This window comes from Carcharhinus amblyrhynchos, chromosome 4 (assembly GCF_965287045.1).
Source record: "Carcharhinus amblyrhynchos chromosome 4, sCarAmb.v2.hapA, whole genome shotgun sequence".
NCBI lineage: Eukaryota > Metazoa > Chordata > Chondrichthyes > Carcharhiniformes > Carcharhinidae > Carcharhinus > Carcharhinus amblyrhynchos.
In genome coordinates this window covers 138656122-138676305 of record NC_137327.1, presented here as the reverse complement: position 1 = coordinate 138676305, position 20184 = coordinate 138656122, and the positions used below count along the sequence as shown (strand labels likewise).

The 20184-nt window shown below is 43.4% G+C and overlaps 1 protein-coding gene across 1 annotated transcript in view; it reads right to left on the bottom strand.

Moving 5' to 3' along the window:
* LOC145342402 (bromodomain and WD repeat-containing protein 3-like) overlaps nt 1–20184 on the bottom strand; it is a 149513-nt gene that overhangs the window by 37272 nt on the left and 92057 nt on the right. The window contains exons 29-33 of the mRNA XM_080187958.1: nt 14856–14917; nt 14250–14405; nt 13955–14075; nt 4088–4213; nt 3920–3998 (exon numbers count right to left, since the gene is read on the bottom strand). Coding sequence (XP_080044084.1) covers nt 3920–3998; nt 4088–4213; nt 13955–14075; nt 14250–14405; nt 14856–14917 — 544 coding nt within the window. The remainder of the gene's footprint in view (nt 1–3919; nt 3999–4087; nt 4214–13954; nt 14076–14249; nt 14406–14855; nt 14918–20184) is intronic.

Sequence of the window (20184 nt, the reverse complement as noted above, 5' to 3'; positions counted from 1 at the left end):
GAGTCGGGAGGTAATGCTGCAACTTTATAAGACCCTTGTCAGGCCTCATTTAGAGTATTGTGCGCAGTTCTGGTCGCCTCACTATAGGAAAGATGTAGAAGCTATTGAGAGGGTACAGAGGAGATTTACAAGGATGTTGCCTGGACTGGGAGGCATGCCTTATGAAGTTAGGTTGAGGGAGCTGGGACTCTTTTCCCTGGAGAGATGAAGGTTGAGAGGCAACCTGATAGAAGTTTACAAAATGTTGAGAGGAATAGATAGGGTGGACTCTCAGAGGCTATTTCCCCGGGTTGAAATGGTTGCTACGAGAGGACACAGATTTAAGGTGCAAGGAGGGAAGTTCAGAAGTGATGTTAGGGCTAAGTTTTTCACTCAGAGGGTGGTGAGTGAATGGAATCGGCTGCCGTCAGTGGTGGCGGAGGCGAACTCGCTGGGGTCTTTTAAAAGACTTCTGGATGAGTATATGGGGTTTAATGAGATTGAGGGTTATAGATAGGTCTGTAGGTTGGTAGGTGTTGATGTGATCCGCGCAACTCGTGGGCCGAAGGGCCTGTTTGTGCTGTGATGTTCTATGTTCTATGTTAATATGATACTTTTTGAAACTTTTATCTTTTACTTCTTGCCTCTGAGCCAGTTTTGGATCAACTTGCCATTTTGCCTCAGATTGTATAGACTTTTACTTCCTTGCCCTGTCTGCCACATAGGTGTGTGCTAATGTGCACATTGACTCTCTTTATTACCTCCTGAAAATAATTGTTAGTCAAAGATGGCACTCCCTTGATAAACCCCTGCTGCCTTTGATTAACATTTGTCGATCTAAATGAAGATTTATCCCGTGTCCCAATTCTTTCCCAAGAATTTTTCTATCAAGAATAAGATTACTGGCCTACAATTGCTTGGTTTGTCCTTTTCTCCCTTTTAAAACAATAGCACATTAGTTGTTTTCCAGTCCTCTGACACTATACTTGTAGCCATGATGTGGAGATGCTGTCATTGGACTGGAGTAAACACACTAAGAAGTCTCACACCACCAGATTAAAGTCCAACAGGTTTATTTGGTAGCACAAGCCACTAGCTTCATCAGGTAAGCGGGAGTTCTGTTCACTAACTCAATTTACAAAATAACGGTCGGAACGCAAGTCTTTACAGGTAATCAAGTCTTAAAGGTACAGACACTGAGTGGAGAGAGGGTTAAGCACAGGTTAAAGAGATGTGTACTGTCTCCCGCCAGAACAGTTAGTGAGATTTTGCAAACCCAGGCAAGTCGTGGGGGGTTACAGATAGTGTGACATGAACCCAAGATCCCAGCTGAGGCCGCCCTCATGCGTGTGGAACTTGGCTAGCAGTTTCTGCTCAGCGACTCTGCATTATCATGTGTCACGAAAGCCACTTTAGAGAACGTTTACCCGAAGATCAGAGGCCGAATGCCCGGTGACCACTGAAGTGTTCCCCAACAGGAAGAGAACATTCCTGCCTGGTGATTATCGAGCAGTGTTCATTCATCCGTTGTTGTAGCATCTGCATGGTCTTCCCAATGTATCATGCGTCAGGACATCCTTTCCTGCAGTGTATCAAGTAGACAACACTGGCCAAGTTGCAAGTGTACGTATCATGTACCTGGTGGATGGTGTTCTCACGTAAGATGATGACATCCGCGTCGATGATCCGGCATGTCTTGCAGAGGTTGCTGTGGCAGGGTTGCGTGGTGTCGTGATCACTGCTCTCCTGAAGGCTGGGTAGTTTGCTGCGGATAATCATCTGTTTGAGGTTGTGCAGTGTTTGAAGGCAAGAGGTGGGGATATGGGGATGGCCTTGGCGAGACGTTCATCTTCACCAACGACATATCGAAGGCTCCAGAGAAAATGCTGTAGCTTCTCCGCTCCGGTCAAGTACTGGATGTCCGCCATGTCCCATCTTTGTCTTCCAAGGAGGTCGGTGCGGTTTTTTGCTGTGGCGTGTTGGAACTGTCGATCAATGAGTCGAACGCCATATCCTGTTCTTATGAGGGCATCTTTCAGCGTCTGGAGGTGTCTGTTGCAATCCTTCTCATCTCAGCAGATCCTGCGTATACGGAGGGCTTGTCTGTAGGGGATGGCTTCTTTAGGAGGAAGCTGGGGAAGTGGAGCATCGTGAGGTTATCCGTGGGTTTGCAGTATAGTGAAGTGCTGAGGTGACCATGCTTGACGGAGATGCAACTGATTCCGGAGAGTAGTCCATGGTGAGTCTGATGATGGGATAGAACTTGTTGATGTCATCACATTATTGTTTCAGTGATTGTTCACCATGAATCCAAAGGAAGAAAATGTCATCGATGTATCTAGCGTATAGCATCGGTTGAAGGTCCTGTGTGGTGAAGAAGTTTTGTTCAAACTTGTGCATGAAGATGTTGGCATATTGAGGTGTGAATTTGGTCCCCATGGCTGTTTCATATGTCTGGATGAAGAACTGGTTGTTGAAGGTGAAGACATTGTGGTCCAGGATGAAATGGATGAGTTGTAAAGTTGCATTTGGAGATTGGCAGCTGTGGGTGTTGAGTACTGAGACAGTTGCAGCAATGCCATCATCGTGGGGGATGTTGGTCTAAAGTGCCAAGACATCCATTGTGATGAGGAATACTCCTGGTTCAACTGCTCCAAACGTGTGCTGAGTTTCTATAGGAAGTCCGTAGGGTCACGGCAAAAGCTGGGGGGTTCTTTGTTCAGTGGGTTTCAGGATGCCCTCGATGTAGCCTGAGAGATTCTTGCACAGGGTATTCCCCGCGTTGGAGATCTCTACTGCCTCCCAAAGATACACAAGGCAAACACACCCAGCCATCCCATCGTATCGGGCAATGGGACCCTACGACAACGAGTGAATGAACACTGCTCAACAATCATCAGGCAAGAGTGTTGTCTTCCTGTTGGGGAACAGTTCAGCAGTCACAGGCATTCGGCCTCTGATCTTCAGGCAAGCGTTCACCAAGGTGGCCATGACACATGACAACGCAGAGCAGACACTGATAGCCAAATTCCACACATGAGGACGGCCTCAACCGGGATCTTGGATTCACATCACACTATCCATAACCCCCAGGACTTGCACAAACTGTCCTGGCTGGAGACAATACACATCTCTATAACCTGAGCTTAACCCTCTCTTCACTCACTTTGTCTGCACCTTTAAGACTTGATTACCTGTAAGGACTCAGTTTATAAAATAATGGTTGGAATGCAAATTTGTATGCCCTGTTTGTGAACAGAATTCCCATTTACCTGAGAAAGGGGCAGTGCTCCAAAAGCTAGTGGCTCTTGCTACCAAATAAACCTGTTGGACTTTAACCTGGTGTTGTGAGACTTCTTACTACATTTGTAGGGAGGAAAATTTTCAAAAATTATGGTCAGTGCCTCCCATATCCTTCTCTGTTTCAATGAGAACAGTCCTAACTTGTCCAATCTCACCTCATAGCTAAAGTTAAATGTGCTATATTATCATCATCTTCTACGAGGAAAATATCAGACTATTTTCATAGAACATAGAACATAGAACACTACAGCACAAACAGGCCCTTCGGCCCACAAGTTGCGCCGATCACATCATCACCCACCAACCTACAGACCTATCTATAACCCTCAATCTCATTAAACCCCATATACTCATCCAGAAGTCTTTTAAAAGACCCCAGCGAGTTCGCCTCCACCACCACTGACGGCAGCCGATTCCATTCACTCACCACCCTCTGAGTGAAAAACTTACCCCTAACATCACTTCTGAGTCACTAACATCACTAACATCATTTTCAACTAAAAAGAGGCAGCCGTTCCAATTTCTAAACTCTCCTCTTGATGAATTTGATTGGATTCTACCTCTGATCTCCGAGTTAGTTTGTTAAATTTGATGCGAATATGGTTAATGACCTAAATCTCTTGGGCAAATATTTTACCTTGTCGTTTTCATCACTGCTAAGTTCCTCGGACTTAACTTTCTCATAAAGCTCCAATATATTGGTGCAGCTCTGGTCCCTGGAAATACAGAAACTTCAGGTGTTAAACCATACCATAAAAATCAAGCATTCTGAACAAAGTTTGCTGTGTCTTCTTAACCAACTTACCCAATAAACTGAAGTAACACATCCGTAATGAGCTTTGCAGACTTGACAATAGGACTATCAAGTTCATTGAAAGTCCTGGCATTATGTTCAATGTATCTCACTTCCCACATCAGGGCAGAAACTGTCCTATAATTCAGATGTTAAGAAGTTAAATAGCATGCCCACCATCAACCAGTTAGTTTACAAACTCACTACAAAATATTCCAATTACTTGTCAAAGTACTATTTTTACACTATTATTACTCATCGACAGAAAATAAAACGAAACCTATTGTGATGACATTGGCTTCATACCCACGTCACTCAATCGCCAACTCAAGATAACTTTGGCAACAGCAAGAGAGAAGTGACTTGGAAGAAAGGAGGCAGCTGGTAAGTGTAGAAAAGTCCAGAGGTGTTCACCAAAGTATTAAAAGAATCAAGCTAAACAAAACATTCTATCTGCTGTACAACAAAAATCTTTAGGGTGCAAAAGCACAAAGTTGTTTTGAAAAAGGGGAAAAATTGCTAGAAAAGTTCCAAAGGCTAAACAGAAAAAGATACTTTTGTCTGTGTTAAAACATCAGTGAAAACACCACTGGATGATATGGTGAAAAGGAAAAATATGGTCCAAAACGAATTCCTACATGAGTGAACAGGTGGGACCAAACAATATTCACGTGTTTTGAATGGCAAATGCTGCCTGCCCTACCCCGTGCCCCACCAAAATAAAAAGAATTATGTGCCACACTACAGTACCAAAACACAGAACTTTGGATTGGCAGCTTCAACATCCTCCTTCTGCACACACTAACTCTCAGCTATATTTAATCAGCTGTTTTGAATGAAGCAGGATGGGCAATAAATAACAACAGATATCATCTCAATCTTGCCAGTGACCTGCAAGTAAGTCCATTCTGTTCCAAGTATGCAACTTGGGTTTTGTGGCAATAAAAATTCTCCATGGCTGAGCTTCCTTTTAGGTTACAGAGTCAGAGGTTTATAGCATGGAAACAGGCCCTTTGGTCAACTTGTCCATGCCGCCCCTTTTTCTTTTAAACCCTGCATTTGGCCCATATCCCTCTATACCCATCTTATTCATGTAACTGTCTAAACAATTTTTAAAAGCCAAAATTGTACCTGCCTTTATACTACCTCTGGCAGCTTGTACCACCACCGTGTGTGAAAAAATTGCCTCTCTGGGTCCTTTTGTATCTCTCCCCTCACCTTAAATCTATGCCTCTAGTTTTAGACTCCCCTACCTTTGGGAAAAGATATTGCCTATCTAGCTGATCCGTGCCCCTCATTATTTTATAGACCTCTATACGATCACCTCATAGCTTCCTATGCTCCAGAGAAAAAAGATGCCAGTCTATCCAGCCTCTCATAACTCAAACCAACAAGTCCCAATAGCATCCCAGTAGGTCTCTTCTGCACTCTTTTGAGTTTAATAATATCCTTTCCATAATAGGGTGACCAGACTGTACACAGTATTATAAGTGTGTATTATCAATGTCTTGTACAACTTCAACAAGACATCCCAACTCCTGTATTCAATGTTCTGACCAATGAAACCAAGCATGCTGAATGCCTTCACCACTCTGTCCACCTGTGACTCCACTTTCAAGGAGCTATGAACCTGTACCCCTAGATCTCTTTGTTCTGTAACTTTCCCCAGCCTCCTACCATTAACTGAGTAAGTCCTGCCCTGGCTCACTTTCCAAGATGCATCAACTCGTATTTATCTAAATTAATCTCCATTATGTCTTCACTAGTTATCTTCTCGCAAAACTTTCATAACTATTTTAATATCAGTCACATCCTAGAATGTGATTAAAGTGATGGGCTGCCTTTGTCCCCATATTTGAGACAATTCCAATTAAATAGATGGAAATGGGTTCATTGGAAAAGAAAGATCGCTTCTTGACTTTGTGGCCAAGATCAAGTGTCAAATCAAGCCCAAGATGAGCACAATGCCTTGTCTTGTCATCTTGGCTCGTTCGACTCTAGTATGGGGACCTTGAGTTGGATTCAACTGGAGCTTGATTTTGAGTAAGGAATAAATTTGGGTCTGGCTAGTCTATTCTGAGCACCGACTTTGTAACTTTAAGAATGGAATAACTCTTGTTTCAAATTACATCTAGCTTAGAAACTGTAATAACTCAGGAAGTTGACTGAAAAGCAATGATGTTTAAATCAAAAGTTAAACCACAGCCCTGTGATGTGCATACACAGGTTCCATCCAGAACGATAATCAGTAGACCCATTTAGCGGTCAGCCTTATCAAGAGTCCAAGTGACCAGTTCAACCTGGACAGGCAATCGTCTATTGCCATGAGAACTCTTATTCCATGGGTCCGAAAATGTTCAAATTCCATATATGGTTTTAGGTCCTGTGTAGGATACTCCTATGATGCCTCATTTAATATGATCTGATGTCATGTAATTTTGCCAAGGTCTGACTTTTCCGGGTCCATGACTGAATTTATTTGGTTGATATTGGCAAGTGTCCATGAAATTTAATGTCTTGATGACTCTGTCCATCTTTGGCAGTCAGGGTAGGCTAGTGGGCAATGGTAGGTAGCTCAGAGCATCTGTGTTTGGCGACCTGTGTCTCTGGATGATGTTCCAGGGTGTGCTTGAAAGCACTCAAAAACACCCAACATTGTATCTGAGCCAATGCAATGAGGGGAACATAGAACATAGAACACTACAGCACAAACAGGCCCTTCGGCCCACAAGTTGCGCCGATCACATCAACACCTACCAGTCTATAGACCTATCTATAACCCCCAATCCCATAAAACCCCATATACTCATCCAGAAGTCTTTTAAAAGACCCCAGCGAGTTTGCCTCCACCACCACTAACGGCAGCCGATTCCATTCACTCACCACCCTCTGAGTGAAAAACTTAGCCCTAACATCACTTCTGTACTTTCCTCCCCGCACCTTAAATCTGTGTCCTCTCGTAGCGACCATTTCAACCCGGGGAAATAGCCTCTGAGAATCCACCCTATCTATTCCTCTCAACATTTTATAAACTTCTATCAGGTCGCCTCTCAACCTTCGTCTCTCCAGGGAAAAGAGACCCAGCTCCCTCAGCCTAACTTCATAAGGCATGCCTCCCAGTCCAGGCAACATCCTTGTAAATCTCCTCTGTACCCTTTCAATAGCTTCTACGTCTTTCCTATAGTGAGGCGACCAGAACTGCGCACAGTACTCCAAATGAGGCCTGACAAGGGTCTTATAAAGTTGCAGCATTACCTCCCGACTCCTAAACTCAATCCCTCGATTAATGAAGGCCAGTACGCCATACGCCTTCTTGACCACCTCCTCCACCTGTGAGGCTGATTTAAGAGTCCTGTGGACCCGGACCCCAAGATCCTTCTGCTCTTCAACACTACTAAGACTCCTGTCCTTGATAGTGTACTCATTCATCCCGTTGGTTCTGCCAAAATGGACGACTACACATTTATCCACATTGAAGTCCATCTGCCACTTCTCCGCCCAGTCCTGCATCCTATTTATGTCCTGCTGCAACTGGGAAATTGTTTTGTGTTCTGCCGAAGAGAGGTTTACAGTCTGTCACTATAGCAAAATGATTATCAACAAAGAACAAAGAAAAGTACAGCCCAGGAACAGGCCCTTCAATTCCATGCTGATCATGATGTCTTAACTAAACTAAAAAACCCTTCTGCCCTTATTTGATTCGTACCCCTCTATCCCTTCCCTGTTCATGTACCCATCTTGATGCCTTTTAAGTGTTGCTAATGTGCCTGCTTCCACCACCTCCTCTGGCAGTCCATGTCAGGCACCCACCACTCTGCATGAAAAACTTCCCCTAGACATCTCCCTTAAACTTCACCCTCTCACCTTGAACCTGTGATCCCTTGTAATTGACACTTGCACCATGGAAAAAAACCTCCAACTATCTATCCTGTCAGTGTGTCTCACAATCAGGTCTCTCCTCAGTCTCCATCTTTCCAGTGAAAACAATCCTTGTTTATTCAACCACACCTCACAGCCAATGCCCATGAGACCAGGCAACACCCTGGAGAACCTTCTTCGCACTCTCTCCAAAGTTTCCACTAGTGTGGCAATCAGAACTGCATGGATTACTCCAAACGAGACCTAACCAATTGGAATTATATAGCTGCAACATGATTTCCCAATTCTTGTACTCAATGCTCAACTGATGAAGGCAAGCCTGCCATATGCCTCGTAATCACGTTGGCCAAATGTATTAGTGAACTTTTTTTTAAAACTGCAAATACCATTGTGAAACCCTTTTTCTCGATTTGAGTGAACCGCATTTGGTAAGGTCAATGAGGCTGACGCAATTGGATGCTCCATTCCAGTGTTCCAATGGTGTGACAGCACCACTCAAATTCCATGGAGGGTGGGGGCCTCACAGGTGGTCTTTATAGATTATAATGGGTCAAAACATTTGTTAATAATAATTGGGGTTTGACTCTCAGAAAAGCATCCTCCTGTTGTTTTTGTCACAACCTAATCATTTTTAAGCAGTGTATGAAGGAGTGCCATCAAGATGGGCTGGCTCATAATGAATTTTGCGTGGTAGCAAATGAGGCCCAGAAAAGATTTTAACTCATGTTTCTTGGGGTCAGAGCCTCTTTTATGGCTTTTACCTTTGCAACCGGGTATGGTCCATTTTTATTGACCCTTTAACCCAGCTACGTTATTTCCAGTACCTGAAACACACATTTTTCCCTTTTTAGCCTGATGCCAGCCTCAGAAAAACACTGCAAGGCCTCCTCCAAGCTTTCATGATGTTCCTTAACAATGGGGGTCTTGTAATTAGAACGTCATCCAGGTAGACTGCCATTCTGGGTACTTCTTGCAGTAGATTTTCCATTATCCTGTGGAAAATGGCACAAATTGAAGATACCCAAAAGGCAAATGAGTGTACTTGTACAATCCTGTGTGTGTGTGTATGTGTGTGTGTGTGTATTCGTGTTTAGAGTCATGTATTTCCTGGATGACACTTCCAATTCCAACTGGAGATAGGCATGACCCATATTCAATACAGCAGTGGGTGTTCCAGCATTTATTACCCATCCCTAGCTGCACCTGAGATGGTGGTGGCGAGCATGTGCTGTGGGTTTATCCACAATGCCGTCAGGAAAGGAATTCCAGGATTTTGACCTAGTGACTGCAAAGGAACGGCGATGTATTTCCAACTCAGGATGGTAAGTTGTTTGAAGGGAAATTTACAGGTGGTGATGTTCCCATGTATCTGTTACCCATGTCCTTCTAAGATGGAATTTGTTTTAGAGTTTGGAAGGTTCTGTCTAAAGACCTTTGGTTAATTTCTGGAGTGCATCTTGTAGATTGTACCCATTGCTGTTACTGAGTGTCGGTGGAGGAGGGAGTGAATGTTGTGCTAATCAAGTGAGCTGCTTTGTCCAGGATGGTGTCAAGCTTCTTGAGTGTTGTTGGGAGTTGCACAAGCAGAGAGATCTCGGTGTCCATGTGCATAGATCCCTGAAAGTTGGCACCCAGGTTGATAGGGTTGTTAAGAAGGCGTACAGTATGTTACTTTTTATTGGTAGAGGGACTGAGTTTTGGAGCTGTGAGATCATGTTGCAGCTGTACAAAACTCTGGTGCTGCCGCATTTGGAATATTGCATACAGTTCTGGTCACCGCATTATAGGAAAGATGTGGAAGCACTGGAAAGGATGTGGAGGAGATTTACCAGGAGGTTGCCTGGTATGGTGGGAAGGTCATATGAGGAAAGGCTGAGGCACTTGAGGCTGTTTTCATTAGAGAGAAAGGTTAAGGGGTGACTTAAGAGGCATAAGAACATAAGATGATGAACATAAGAACATAAGATGATGGCATACAAGATGATCAAAGGATTAGATAGGGTGGACAGTGAGAGCCTTTTTCCTCAGATGGTGATGGCTAACACAAGGGAACATAGTTTTAAATTGAGGGGAGATAAATACAGGACAGATGTCAGAGGTAGGTTCTTTACTCAGAGAGTAGTAAGGGCAAGGAATAGCCTGCCTGCAACAGTAGTGGACTCCTCAACATTAAGGGCATTTAAACGGTCACTGGATAAACATGGATGATATTGGAACACTGTAGGTTAGATGGGCTTTAGATTGGTTTTTACAGATTGGCACAACATCGAGCGCCAAAGGGCCTGTACTGCACTGTAATGTTCTATGTTCCAGTATTCCATCACACTCCTGACTTAAGAACATAAGAATATAAGAAATAGGAGCAGGAGTAGGCCATCTAGCCCTTCGAGCCTGCCCCGCCATTCAATAAGATCATGGCTGATCTGTCGTGGCTCAGTTCCACATTCCCGCCCTCTCCCCATAACCCTTAATCCCCTCGCTTATCAAAAACCCATCAACCCGCTTCTTAAAAATATTTAGCGAGGCAGCCTCCATCACTTCAACAGGCAGAGAATTCCAGAGATTCACCACCCTTTGAGTGAAGAAGTTCCTCCTCAACTCCGTTCTAAACCGCGCCCCCCTTTATCTTGAGGCTGTGCCCCCTAGTCCTACTGTCCTTTCTGAGTGGGAAGAGTCTCTCCACCTCTATCCTATCCATCCCATTCATCATCTTATACGTCTCCATGAGATCTCCCCTCATTCTTCTAAACTCTAACGAGTACAAGCCTAGTTTATTCAGCCTCTCCTCATAGCTCAACCCCCTCAACTCCGGTATCAGCCTAGTAAACCTCCTCTGCACTCCCTCCAAGGCCAAAATATCCTTGCATAAGTGCGGCGACCAAAACTGCACACAGTACTCCAGCTGCGGCCTCACCAATGCCCTATACAGCTGCAGCAAGACCTCCCTACTTTTATATTCAATCCCCCTCGCTATGAAGGCCAGCATCCCATTCGCCTTCCTGACCACCTGCTGCACCTGCAGACTGGGTTTTTGCGACTCATGCACAAGGACCCCGAGGTCCCTCTGCACCGTCGCCTGCTGCAGTTTTTCGCCATGTAAGTAATAGTCCTTCCTACCATTATTCCTACCAAAGTGGACCACCTCGCACTTGCCAACATTAAATTCCATTTGCCAGTTCCTGGCCCATTCGCCCAGCCTATCTAGATCCTTCTGCAGACTCTCCACACCCTCCGTGCAATTTGTCGTTCCACCAATCTTGGTGTCATCAGCAAATTTCGACACCATACACCATACTTGTGCCTTGTAGATGATGGAAAGGTTTTGGAGAGCCAGGTGGTGAGTTACTCATCACAATACTCCAAGCCACTGTATTTATGTGGCGAGTCCAGCTGAGTTTCTGGTCAATGGTAACCCCCAGGATGTTGACAGTGGGGGATTCAGTGATGGTTACACCAGTAGTTAGAGTGTCTCTTACTGGTGATGGTTATTGACTGGCATTTGTGTGGCACAAATGTTATTAGCAACCTGTCAGACCAAATCTGGATACTGTGCAGATCTTGTTGCATTTGAACATGAGATTGCTTCAGTAACTGAGTTGCTACAAATCATGCTGAACATTGTGCCATCAGCGGCAAACATTCCATTTTTGGCCTTATGATGGAGGCAAGATCATTGATGAAGCAGTTGAAGTTGGTTGTGCCCAGGACACTGCTCTGAGCAAGTCCTATAGAGATGTCCTGGAACTGAGATGGCTGACCTTCCACTTCCACAACCATTGTCCAATGTACCAGATATGACTCTAACCAGCAGAGAGTTTGGCTCGATACCCACTGATTCCAGTTTTCATAGGGTACCCTGATGCCACACTCAGTGAATGCAGTCTTGACATCAAGGGCTCTTGCTGTCACCTCACCTCTGGAATTCAACACTTCCATGATTGAAACAAGGCTGTAATGATGTCAGGAACTGAGTGACCCTGGCAAGACGCAAACTGGGAGTCACTGAGCAGGTTATTACTAAGCAGGGTCTGCTTGATAGCACTGTGGATGATCCTTTCCATCACTTTATCGATGGCCGAGAGTAGACTGACAGGGTGGTAATTGGCTGGATTGATTTTTGTGCTACTTTGTGTGTACAGGGCATACCATAGCAATTTTCCACATTGTCAGGCAGATGCCAGTATTGTAATCATACTGGAAGAGCTTGGCTAGGGGAGCGTCAAGTTCTGGAGCACAAGCCTTCAGTATTATTGCCAAAATGTTGTCAAGGCCCATTGCCTTTGCATTTTCCAATGCCTCCAACCATTTCTTGCTATGACATGGAGTGAATCGAATTGGCTGTAGACTGGCAACTGTGATGCTAGGAGCAACTGGAGGAGGCCAAGGTGAATCATCCTCTCGGCCCTTCTGGCTGAAGATTGCTGCAAATGCTTATTTTTTGCACTTACGTGCTAGGCTCCTCGATCGCTGAGGGTGGGCTTGTTTGTGGAGTCTCCTCCTCCAGTGAGTTGTTTAATCGTCCACCATTCACGACTGAATGTGGCAGGACTGCAGAGCTTGGATCTAATCTGTTGGTCATGGGGTCACTTAGCTCTATCACTTGTTGCGTATGCTATTTGCCATGCAAGTAGTCTTGTTTGGTAGCTTCGCCAGGTTAACGCCTCATTTTTATGCATGCCTGGTGCTGCCCCTGGCACATCCACTTGTATTATTCATTGAACTAGGGCTGATCTCCTGGCATGACTGTAATGGTTGAATGGGGATATGCCAGGCCATGAGGTTGCAGATTGTGCTACTGTTGATGGCGCCACAGATGCCCAGTCTTGAGTTGCTAGATCCACCCCAACTATCATGGTTAGTGCCACACAACAAATTAGAGGTTATTCTCAATATGAAGGCGAGACTTCAACTCCACAAGGACTGTGCAATGGTCACTCTTACCAATATTGTTGTGGACAGATGCATCTGTACCTGGCACATTGATATGGATGAGGTCAAGTAGATTTTTCCTTCTTGTTGGTTCCCAACACAAAACAATACAAGAAACATTGCACACTGGTGGTGGAAAACAAAAGACTGGAATCCTGAAATTACACCACACAAAAATAGTAGGAAACGGACTTCAAATGAAATCTTGAGGCTGAAATTCATTCTGGGGGAGGATGGGGGAGTTTGAAGCAAAACAAGGTGCACTGTCATATTGGGCAAGTGCTCTATTCAACAACTGATGCTCAGCCTGTTGACTGAAACAAAACTAAATATCAGACACTGATTATTATGCATGGCCATTTCTGTATTGCACCACTGTCAAAGACAAATTTCCATCCCTTCAAATATTTTGTCTGCTAACATTTCACAGCATTATATAAGTGCTTGCTTTCAGAAATACAAAACTCTAGTTAGTGCACTGGACTAGTATCCAGAGGTCTTAAATTAACATTATATCTGAGATAAAAATGCATCTGAATCAGAATTCATACATTTTATTATTTGTTCATTAATGTTCTTCAGCTAAGAAATCGACTACTCAGTTGAGTTGACATGTGACTTTAGTGCCACACTCTGTGCTTTAGCACCCACTAAAGTTGCTCAAATGCTTAAAAACAATTCCCAACATTGCCTGCTCAGCATAATTAGAAATGGGGAACAAATGCAGAGAACCAAAGCAGCATTGTGGCACAGCAATTCGCGCTGCTGCCTCAGTGCCAGAGACCCGCGTTCGACTCCCTAGCACTTTGTGTGGAGTCTGCATGTTCTCCTCGTGTCTGTGTGGGTTTCTACGGGGTGCTCCGGTTTCCTCCCACAGTCTGAAAGACGTGCTGGTTGGGTGCATTTGCCATGCTAAATTCTCCCTCAGTGTTCCCAAATAGGCGCTGGAGTGTGGCGACTATGGGGATTTCACAGTAACTTTATTGTAGTGTTAGTGTAAGTCTACTTGGGACTCATGAATTAACTTTTCAAAGCAAACTCTTTTCTGAAGCTGAGAAAGTGAAAACCCACCTATAAAACCTGTTTTCTAATTTCTTCATTATGGTACTTAGGTCTGTTGGATAGGCAACCACAGTGCAATACAGCGGGTAGGCACAGAGATCCACTGGGGCAGAAAATGCTGCAGCCATTTCTGTCAAATAGATTAAAATATATTTACTATTTGTTTAGTTCCTCCAAAACAAGCATTTATTTTTCAAACTTCTGAACTTTGACAAATTATGATGGAAAATTGAATTTTAAACCTTTCTATACAATAGATAGGGCCATGATTTGAAATTGAATTTGAGCTGTATTATGAAATTACCAAGTGTAAGCAGTTGTTTGATCCCCTGAATGATACGTCTATGTTCTTCATCTGCAGAGGCGGATCCCCATTCACCCTCCTGAGGTTTATATAACAAGTCTTGAAGCTCCTCTGGAGTGACTGGAACACTGGCACCAATTTCTTCCGGGTAGGTAGCTGCAAAAGCACACATGACATACACCAAAAAGGTAGTTGTTCCCATATTTTTTAAAAAAAAGTTTATTCCCTTGGATTCCATCAAACAGATTTCAACTCGTTTATAATCATATTAAAATACAGTAAGCTGCAGCAAAGGTACACAAACATATTGTAAGTGCATCTTATTTATAAGGCAATGAGTTTGAAATAGGCTAATTGCTGGGACATCATAATTGAATAATATAATTTGGATCAGAATTGCAAATTTCAAAACCTGATTTTATATGGTAAAACATTCTGCAATGGCTCCTACAACAACTTTTTGTACATAACCGGGGAAAGTTACAGTTCTACTAAAACAAAATTCTTATCCGATATACAAAGAGCAGTGCAGGAATACCATGCACAATTAATTCTATTGCTTTTTATGCATTTTCAATGCTATTAAAATTAATTTAAGTGTCCTACCATCATCAGGAATTTGTTCCATATCCCAAGGGCTCATCTTCTCCAACTCATTATTGTCCCAGCTAGAAACACAATAGGACAATTTCAAAGATTTTAAAATGCAAACTCAAAGTTTAAAAGAATGTGCACAATTACTTCACAGTTTATTGCACCAGAGCTGTTACTAGGTGAAGTGCAAGCAGTGCATTCTCGAATCAGCTATTCACACTGACCTCCAAGAGAGGACTGTGGATTCAATTCCTTCTCCGGATTCGACTATGTAATTTAGGTCAACAGGGCATCATAAGAACATAAGAACATAAGAAATAGGAGCAGGAGTAGGCCATCTAGCCCTTCGAGCCTGCCCCGCCATTCAATAAGATCATGGCTGATCTGTTGTGGCTCAGTTCCACTTTCCCGCCCTCTCCCCATAACCCTTAATCCCCTCGCTTATCAAGAACCCATCAACCCGCTTCTTAAAAATATTTAGCGAGGCAGCCTCCACCACTTCAACGGGCAGAGAATTCCAGAGATTCACCACCCTTTGAGTGAAGAAGTTCCTCCTCAACTCCGTTCTAAACCGCCTCCCCTTTATCTTGAGGCTGTGCCCCCTAGTCCTACTGTCTTTTTTGAGCGGGAAGAGTCTCTCCACCTCTATCCTATCCATCCCATTCATCATCTTATACGTCTCAATGAGATCTCCCCTCATTCTTCTAAACTCTAACGAGTACAAGCCTAGTTTATTCAGCCTCTCCTCATAGCTCAATCCCCTCAACTCCGGTATCAGCCTAGTAAACCTCCTCTGCACTCCCTCCAGGGCCAAAATATCCTTGCGCAGGTGCGGCGCCCAAAACTGCACACAGTACTCCAGCTGCGGCCTCACCAATGCCCTATACAGCTGCAGCAAGACCTCCCTACTTTTATATTCAATCCCCCTCGCTATGAAGGAATGGTGTAGCAGAGATGCTGTTTACATGAAACACTGAGCAGAGACCAGATTCCTAGATCTTTTGGCTCAGGATGTTAAGTTGACTTGGCACCAAACAACAGAGCAGCTTGCTCACCAGGTATCCAAACCAGCATTCAGCATAAGCAAAATACTAACTGGTCATTCATCTTGCTTCTTGCAAAATGGATGCTCAGTTTGTTTATGTTCCAGTCACAGAATACAAGAGATGTAATATGGTAATGCAAACTTTCTCTTACTTCACCGAAATATATATGCAATTAATGCATTTTCTTCTTTTGATTCCCAGACGGTCTTATCAAATATCATTTTTCATTATGTTACTCCCAAAGAAAGAGACTCAATGGTGTACATAAATAGTCAATATAATTTGCTTAATCCTATACAGCGGATGAAACAAACAGCACTATGAAACTGGTACCCAGGATCAAAATTTTTCCTCGGTCTTAACGAGTGGCCAAACCTTCCTCTGATTATACCTCCAGCAAACCTAGTAGTTCCCAGCAAAAAGAAACTGGGGCTAGCACACATAGATCATTGGTATTGGTTGACTGGGATTACTGCTTTGAGGCTGACTCCTCTAAATCATCAAATGTGTTGTTGTGACTTAGGAAAGGCATGTAATTGACTACCGTTCGAGTTAGTTGCCTCAGGGCTTTTACCATGAATTCATTGCTTGACAATGTTGCTACAACATACCACCACCTTGTAATTAACCTGCATTATTTATAGGCTATTGATTGGATATAACATAAGCACAAGATTTAACAGGGAGTAGTGGGACATTTTAAATGATGAACATGACTGTTGGAAAAATAGGGATGGATTGTTATTCTATATTATTGAATCACTCATAGCCCCAAGTTTTAAACTTAGCTGATTTTGGATACCAATACACTTTGAATCCCTGATTTGCAGTTAGGAAGTTAAGAAATTAACTGAATTACAAATTTATTAATATATTTCTAATTCTAAAATTCTTCTCAGCACTTAATCACTTTTGGTCAAAAATGTTTTAAATGAAAATAGGGAATGAGACTGAATATAGTACAGGAGGTCATCATTTGGCTGTCATGTCCACATACACACACTGCAAGAATTCAGCTAATTCCACTCTCCCTTGTACATTTTCAAATTTCTCTCAAGATAATTATCCAATTCCCCCTTAAAAATAACCACTCAACATAACTGTTTCTTCACTCATTACTTACTCAGCCAACTTCGCATCCATGCTGCAGTACCCCCTGTTATTCCAAGGGCATTAATTTTGCTGACAAGCTTGTTACATGATACTTTATTAAAATACCTTTTGGAAATCCTTGCATATCACAACCACAATGCCCTCATCAATCCTAGTTTTTTTTTGATAAGTCAATTTTAAGCCCATCCAGTGCATTTACAATCGCCTCTTTTACTTTACTATGACTTTGGCAGCATCTTCTCTCTTGCTTAAGACAGATACAAAGTACTGAACCACAAACTTCAGTCTTGCTCTTAGGCTTCATACAAGCAAGGACTTAGCTTCACTTACCCGCCTGCTCACCATAATCCTTAATTCCTTCACTGTTCAAAAATTTATCTATCCTTGCCTTAAAAGCATTCAATGAGGGAGCCTCAACTGCTTCACTGGGCAAGGAATTTCACAGATTCACAACCCTTTGTGTGAAGAAGTTCCTCCTCAACTCAGTCCTAAATCTGCTTCCCCTTATTTTGAGGCTTTGCCCCCTAGTTCTAATTTCACCCAACAGTAGAAACAACTTCCCTGCTTCTATCTTACCTTTTCCCTTCATAATCTGTTTCTATAAAGATCTCCCCTCATTCTTCCGATTTCCAATGAGTGTAGCCCCAATCTACTCAGTTTCTCCTCATAAGCCAACCCTCTCAACTCTGGAATCAACCTAGTGAATCTCCTCTGCACCCCTCCAGTGCCAGTATATCCTCTCAGGTAAGGAGACCAAAACTGTACACTACTCCAGATGTGGCCTCACCAGCACCTTATACAGCTGCAACATAATCTCACTGTTTTTAAACTCCATCCCTCGAGCCATGAAGGATAAAATTCCATTTGCCTTCTTAATTACCTGTTGCATTTGTAAACCAACTCTTCGAGATTCCTGCACAAGAACACCCAGGTACCTCTGCACAGCAACATGTTGCAATTTCTTACCACTTACAGTCCATTTTGCAGTTATTCCTACCAAAATGGATGATCTCACATTTACCAACATTGTACTCCATCTTCCAGACCGTCGCCTTTTGCAGGCTTTCAGCATCTTCTGCACACTTTGCTCTTCCACCCACCTTAGTGTCATCTGCGAATTTTGACACACTACATTTGGTCTCCAACTCCAAATCATCTATGGAAATTGTAAACAAATTGCGGTCCCGACACTGATCCCTGAGGCACATCACTAGTCACCGATCGTTAACCAGAAAAGCACCCATTTACCCCAACTCTTTGCTTTCTGTTAGTTAACCAATTCTCTATCCGTGCTAATACATTACCCACAACACCATGCACCTTTATCTTATGTAGCAGTCTTTGGTGCGGCACCTTGTCAAATGAGTTCTGGAAATCCAGATACACCACATCCACAGGTTCCCCATTGTCCACTGCACTTGTAATGTTCTCAAAGAATTCCACCAAATTAGTCAAACATGACGTGTCATTCATGAACCCATGCTGCGTCTCACCAATGAGACAATTTACATCCAGATGTCTCGCTATTTCTTCCTTTTAAGACAGATTCGAGCATTTTCCCTACTACAGAAGTTAAGCTAACCTTGTTAGCTCTTTGATCACTTACCGGCCCCACTTTCCCTTTTACCATCCTTTATTACTTGAATGACTATAGAAGACTTTTAAATTCCCTTTTGTGTTAACTGTCAGCTTTCCTTTTGCTTTCTCGTCATACTTTCCCCACTTCCCCTCTGAATGTTCTTTTTCAGCCTGGTTCACATCAGCAGACACTTGCTATATGTACCCTATTTTTAGTCAGAGTTCTACATCACAGCAAGTGGCTCTTTAGCCCACTGTGTCTGCACTGGCCTCAAACACCTATCTATTCTAATCGCCATTTTCCAGCACTTGGTCTGCACCCTTATATGCTATAGAGTTTCAAGCCTTCATCTAAATGATTCTTAAATAGAGAATCTGATAAACTGGTGCAGCAACATTAATCTCTCCCTCAATGTCAACAAAATGAAGAAGGTTGTCATCAACTTCAGGAAGCGTAAAGGAGAACATGCCCCGTCTACATCAACAGGGAGGAAGTAGAAAGGGTTGACAGCTTCAAGTTTTTAGGGGTCCAGATCACCAACTTGTCCTAGGCTCCCATGCTGACACCATAGTTAAGAAAGCCCACCTACACCTCTACTTTCTCAGAAGGCTGAGGAAACTTGACATGTCAGCTATGACTCTCACCAACTTTTACAGATGCACCATAGAAAGCATTCCTTCTGGTTGAGGGAGCTAGGTCTCTTCTCCCTGGAGAGACAAAGGTTGAGAGGTGACCTGATAGAGGTTTATAAAATGTTGACAGGAATAGATAGGGTGGATTCTCGGAGGCTATTTCCCAGGGCTGAAATGGTCGCTACGAGAGGACACAGGTTTAAGGTGCTGGGAAGCAAGTACAGAGGAGATGTTAGGGGTAAGTTTTTCACTCAGAGCGTGGTGAGTGAGTGGAATCGGCTGCCGTCGGTGGTGGTAAAGGCGAACTCACTGGGGTCTTTTAAAAGACTTCTGGACGAGTATATGGGATTTAATGGGATTGGGAGTTACAGATAGTTCTATGGCTTGGTAGGTATGGATGTGATCGGCGCAACTTGTGGGTCGAAGGGCCTGTTTGTGCTCTGGTGTTCTATGTTCTACGTATCACAGCTTGGTATGGCTCCTGCTCTGCCCAAGCCCGCAAGGAACTAAAAAAGGTGGTGAATGTAGCCCAATCCATCACGCAAACCAGCCTCCATCTACTGGCTCTGACTACACTTCCTACTGCTTCAGCAAAGCAGCCAGCATAATTAGAGACCCCACGCACTCCGGACATTCTCTCTTCCACCTTCCTCCTTTAGGAAAAAAGATACAAAAGTCTCAGGTCACGCACCAACCGACTCAAGAACAGCTTCTTCCCTGCTGAATGGACTTACCTTGCATTAAGTTGATCTTTCTCTACACCCTAGCTATGACTGTAACACTACATTCTGCACTCTCTCATTTCCTTCTCTATGAATGGTACGTTTTGTCTGTATAGCGCACAAGAAACAATACTTTTCACTGTACATTAATATATGTGGCAATGATAAATCAAATCAAAATCAAATAAATGTTGAGGGCTCCCATCCTTTTTGGCAATGAGTTCCATTTCCCACCAGAAGCTGGACAAA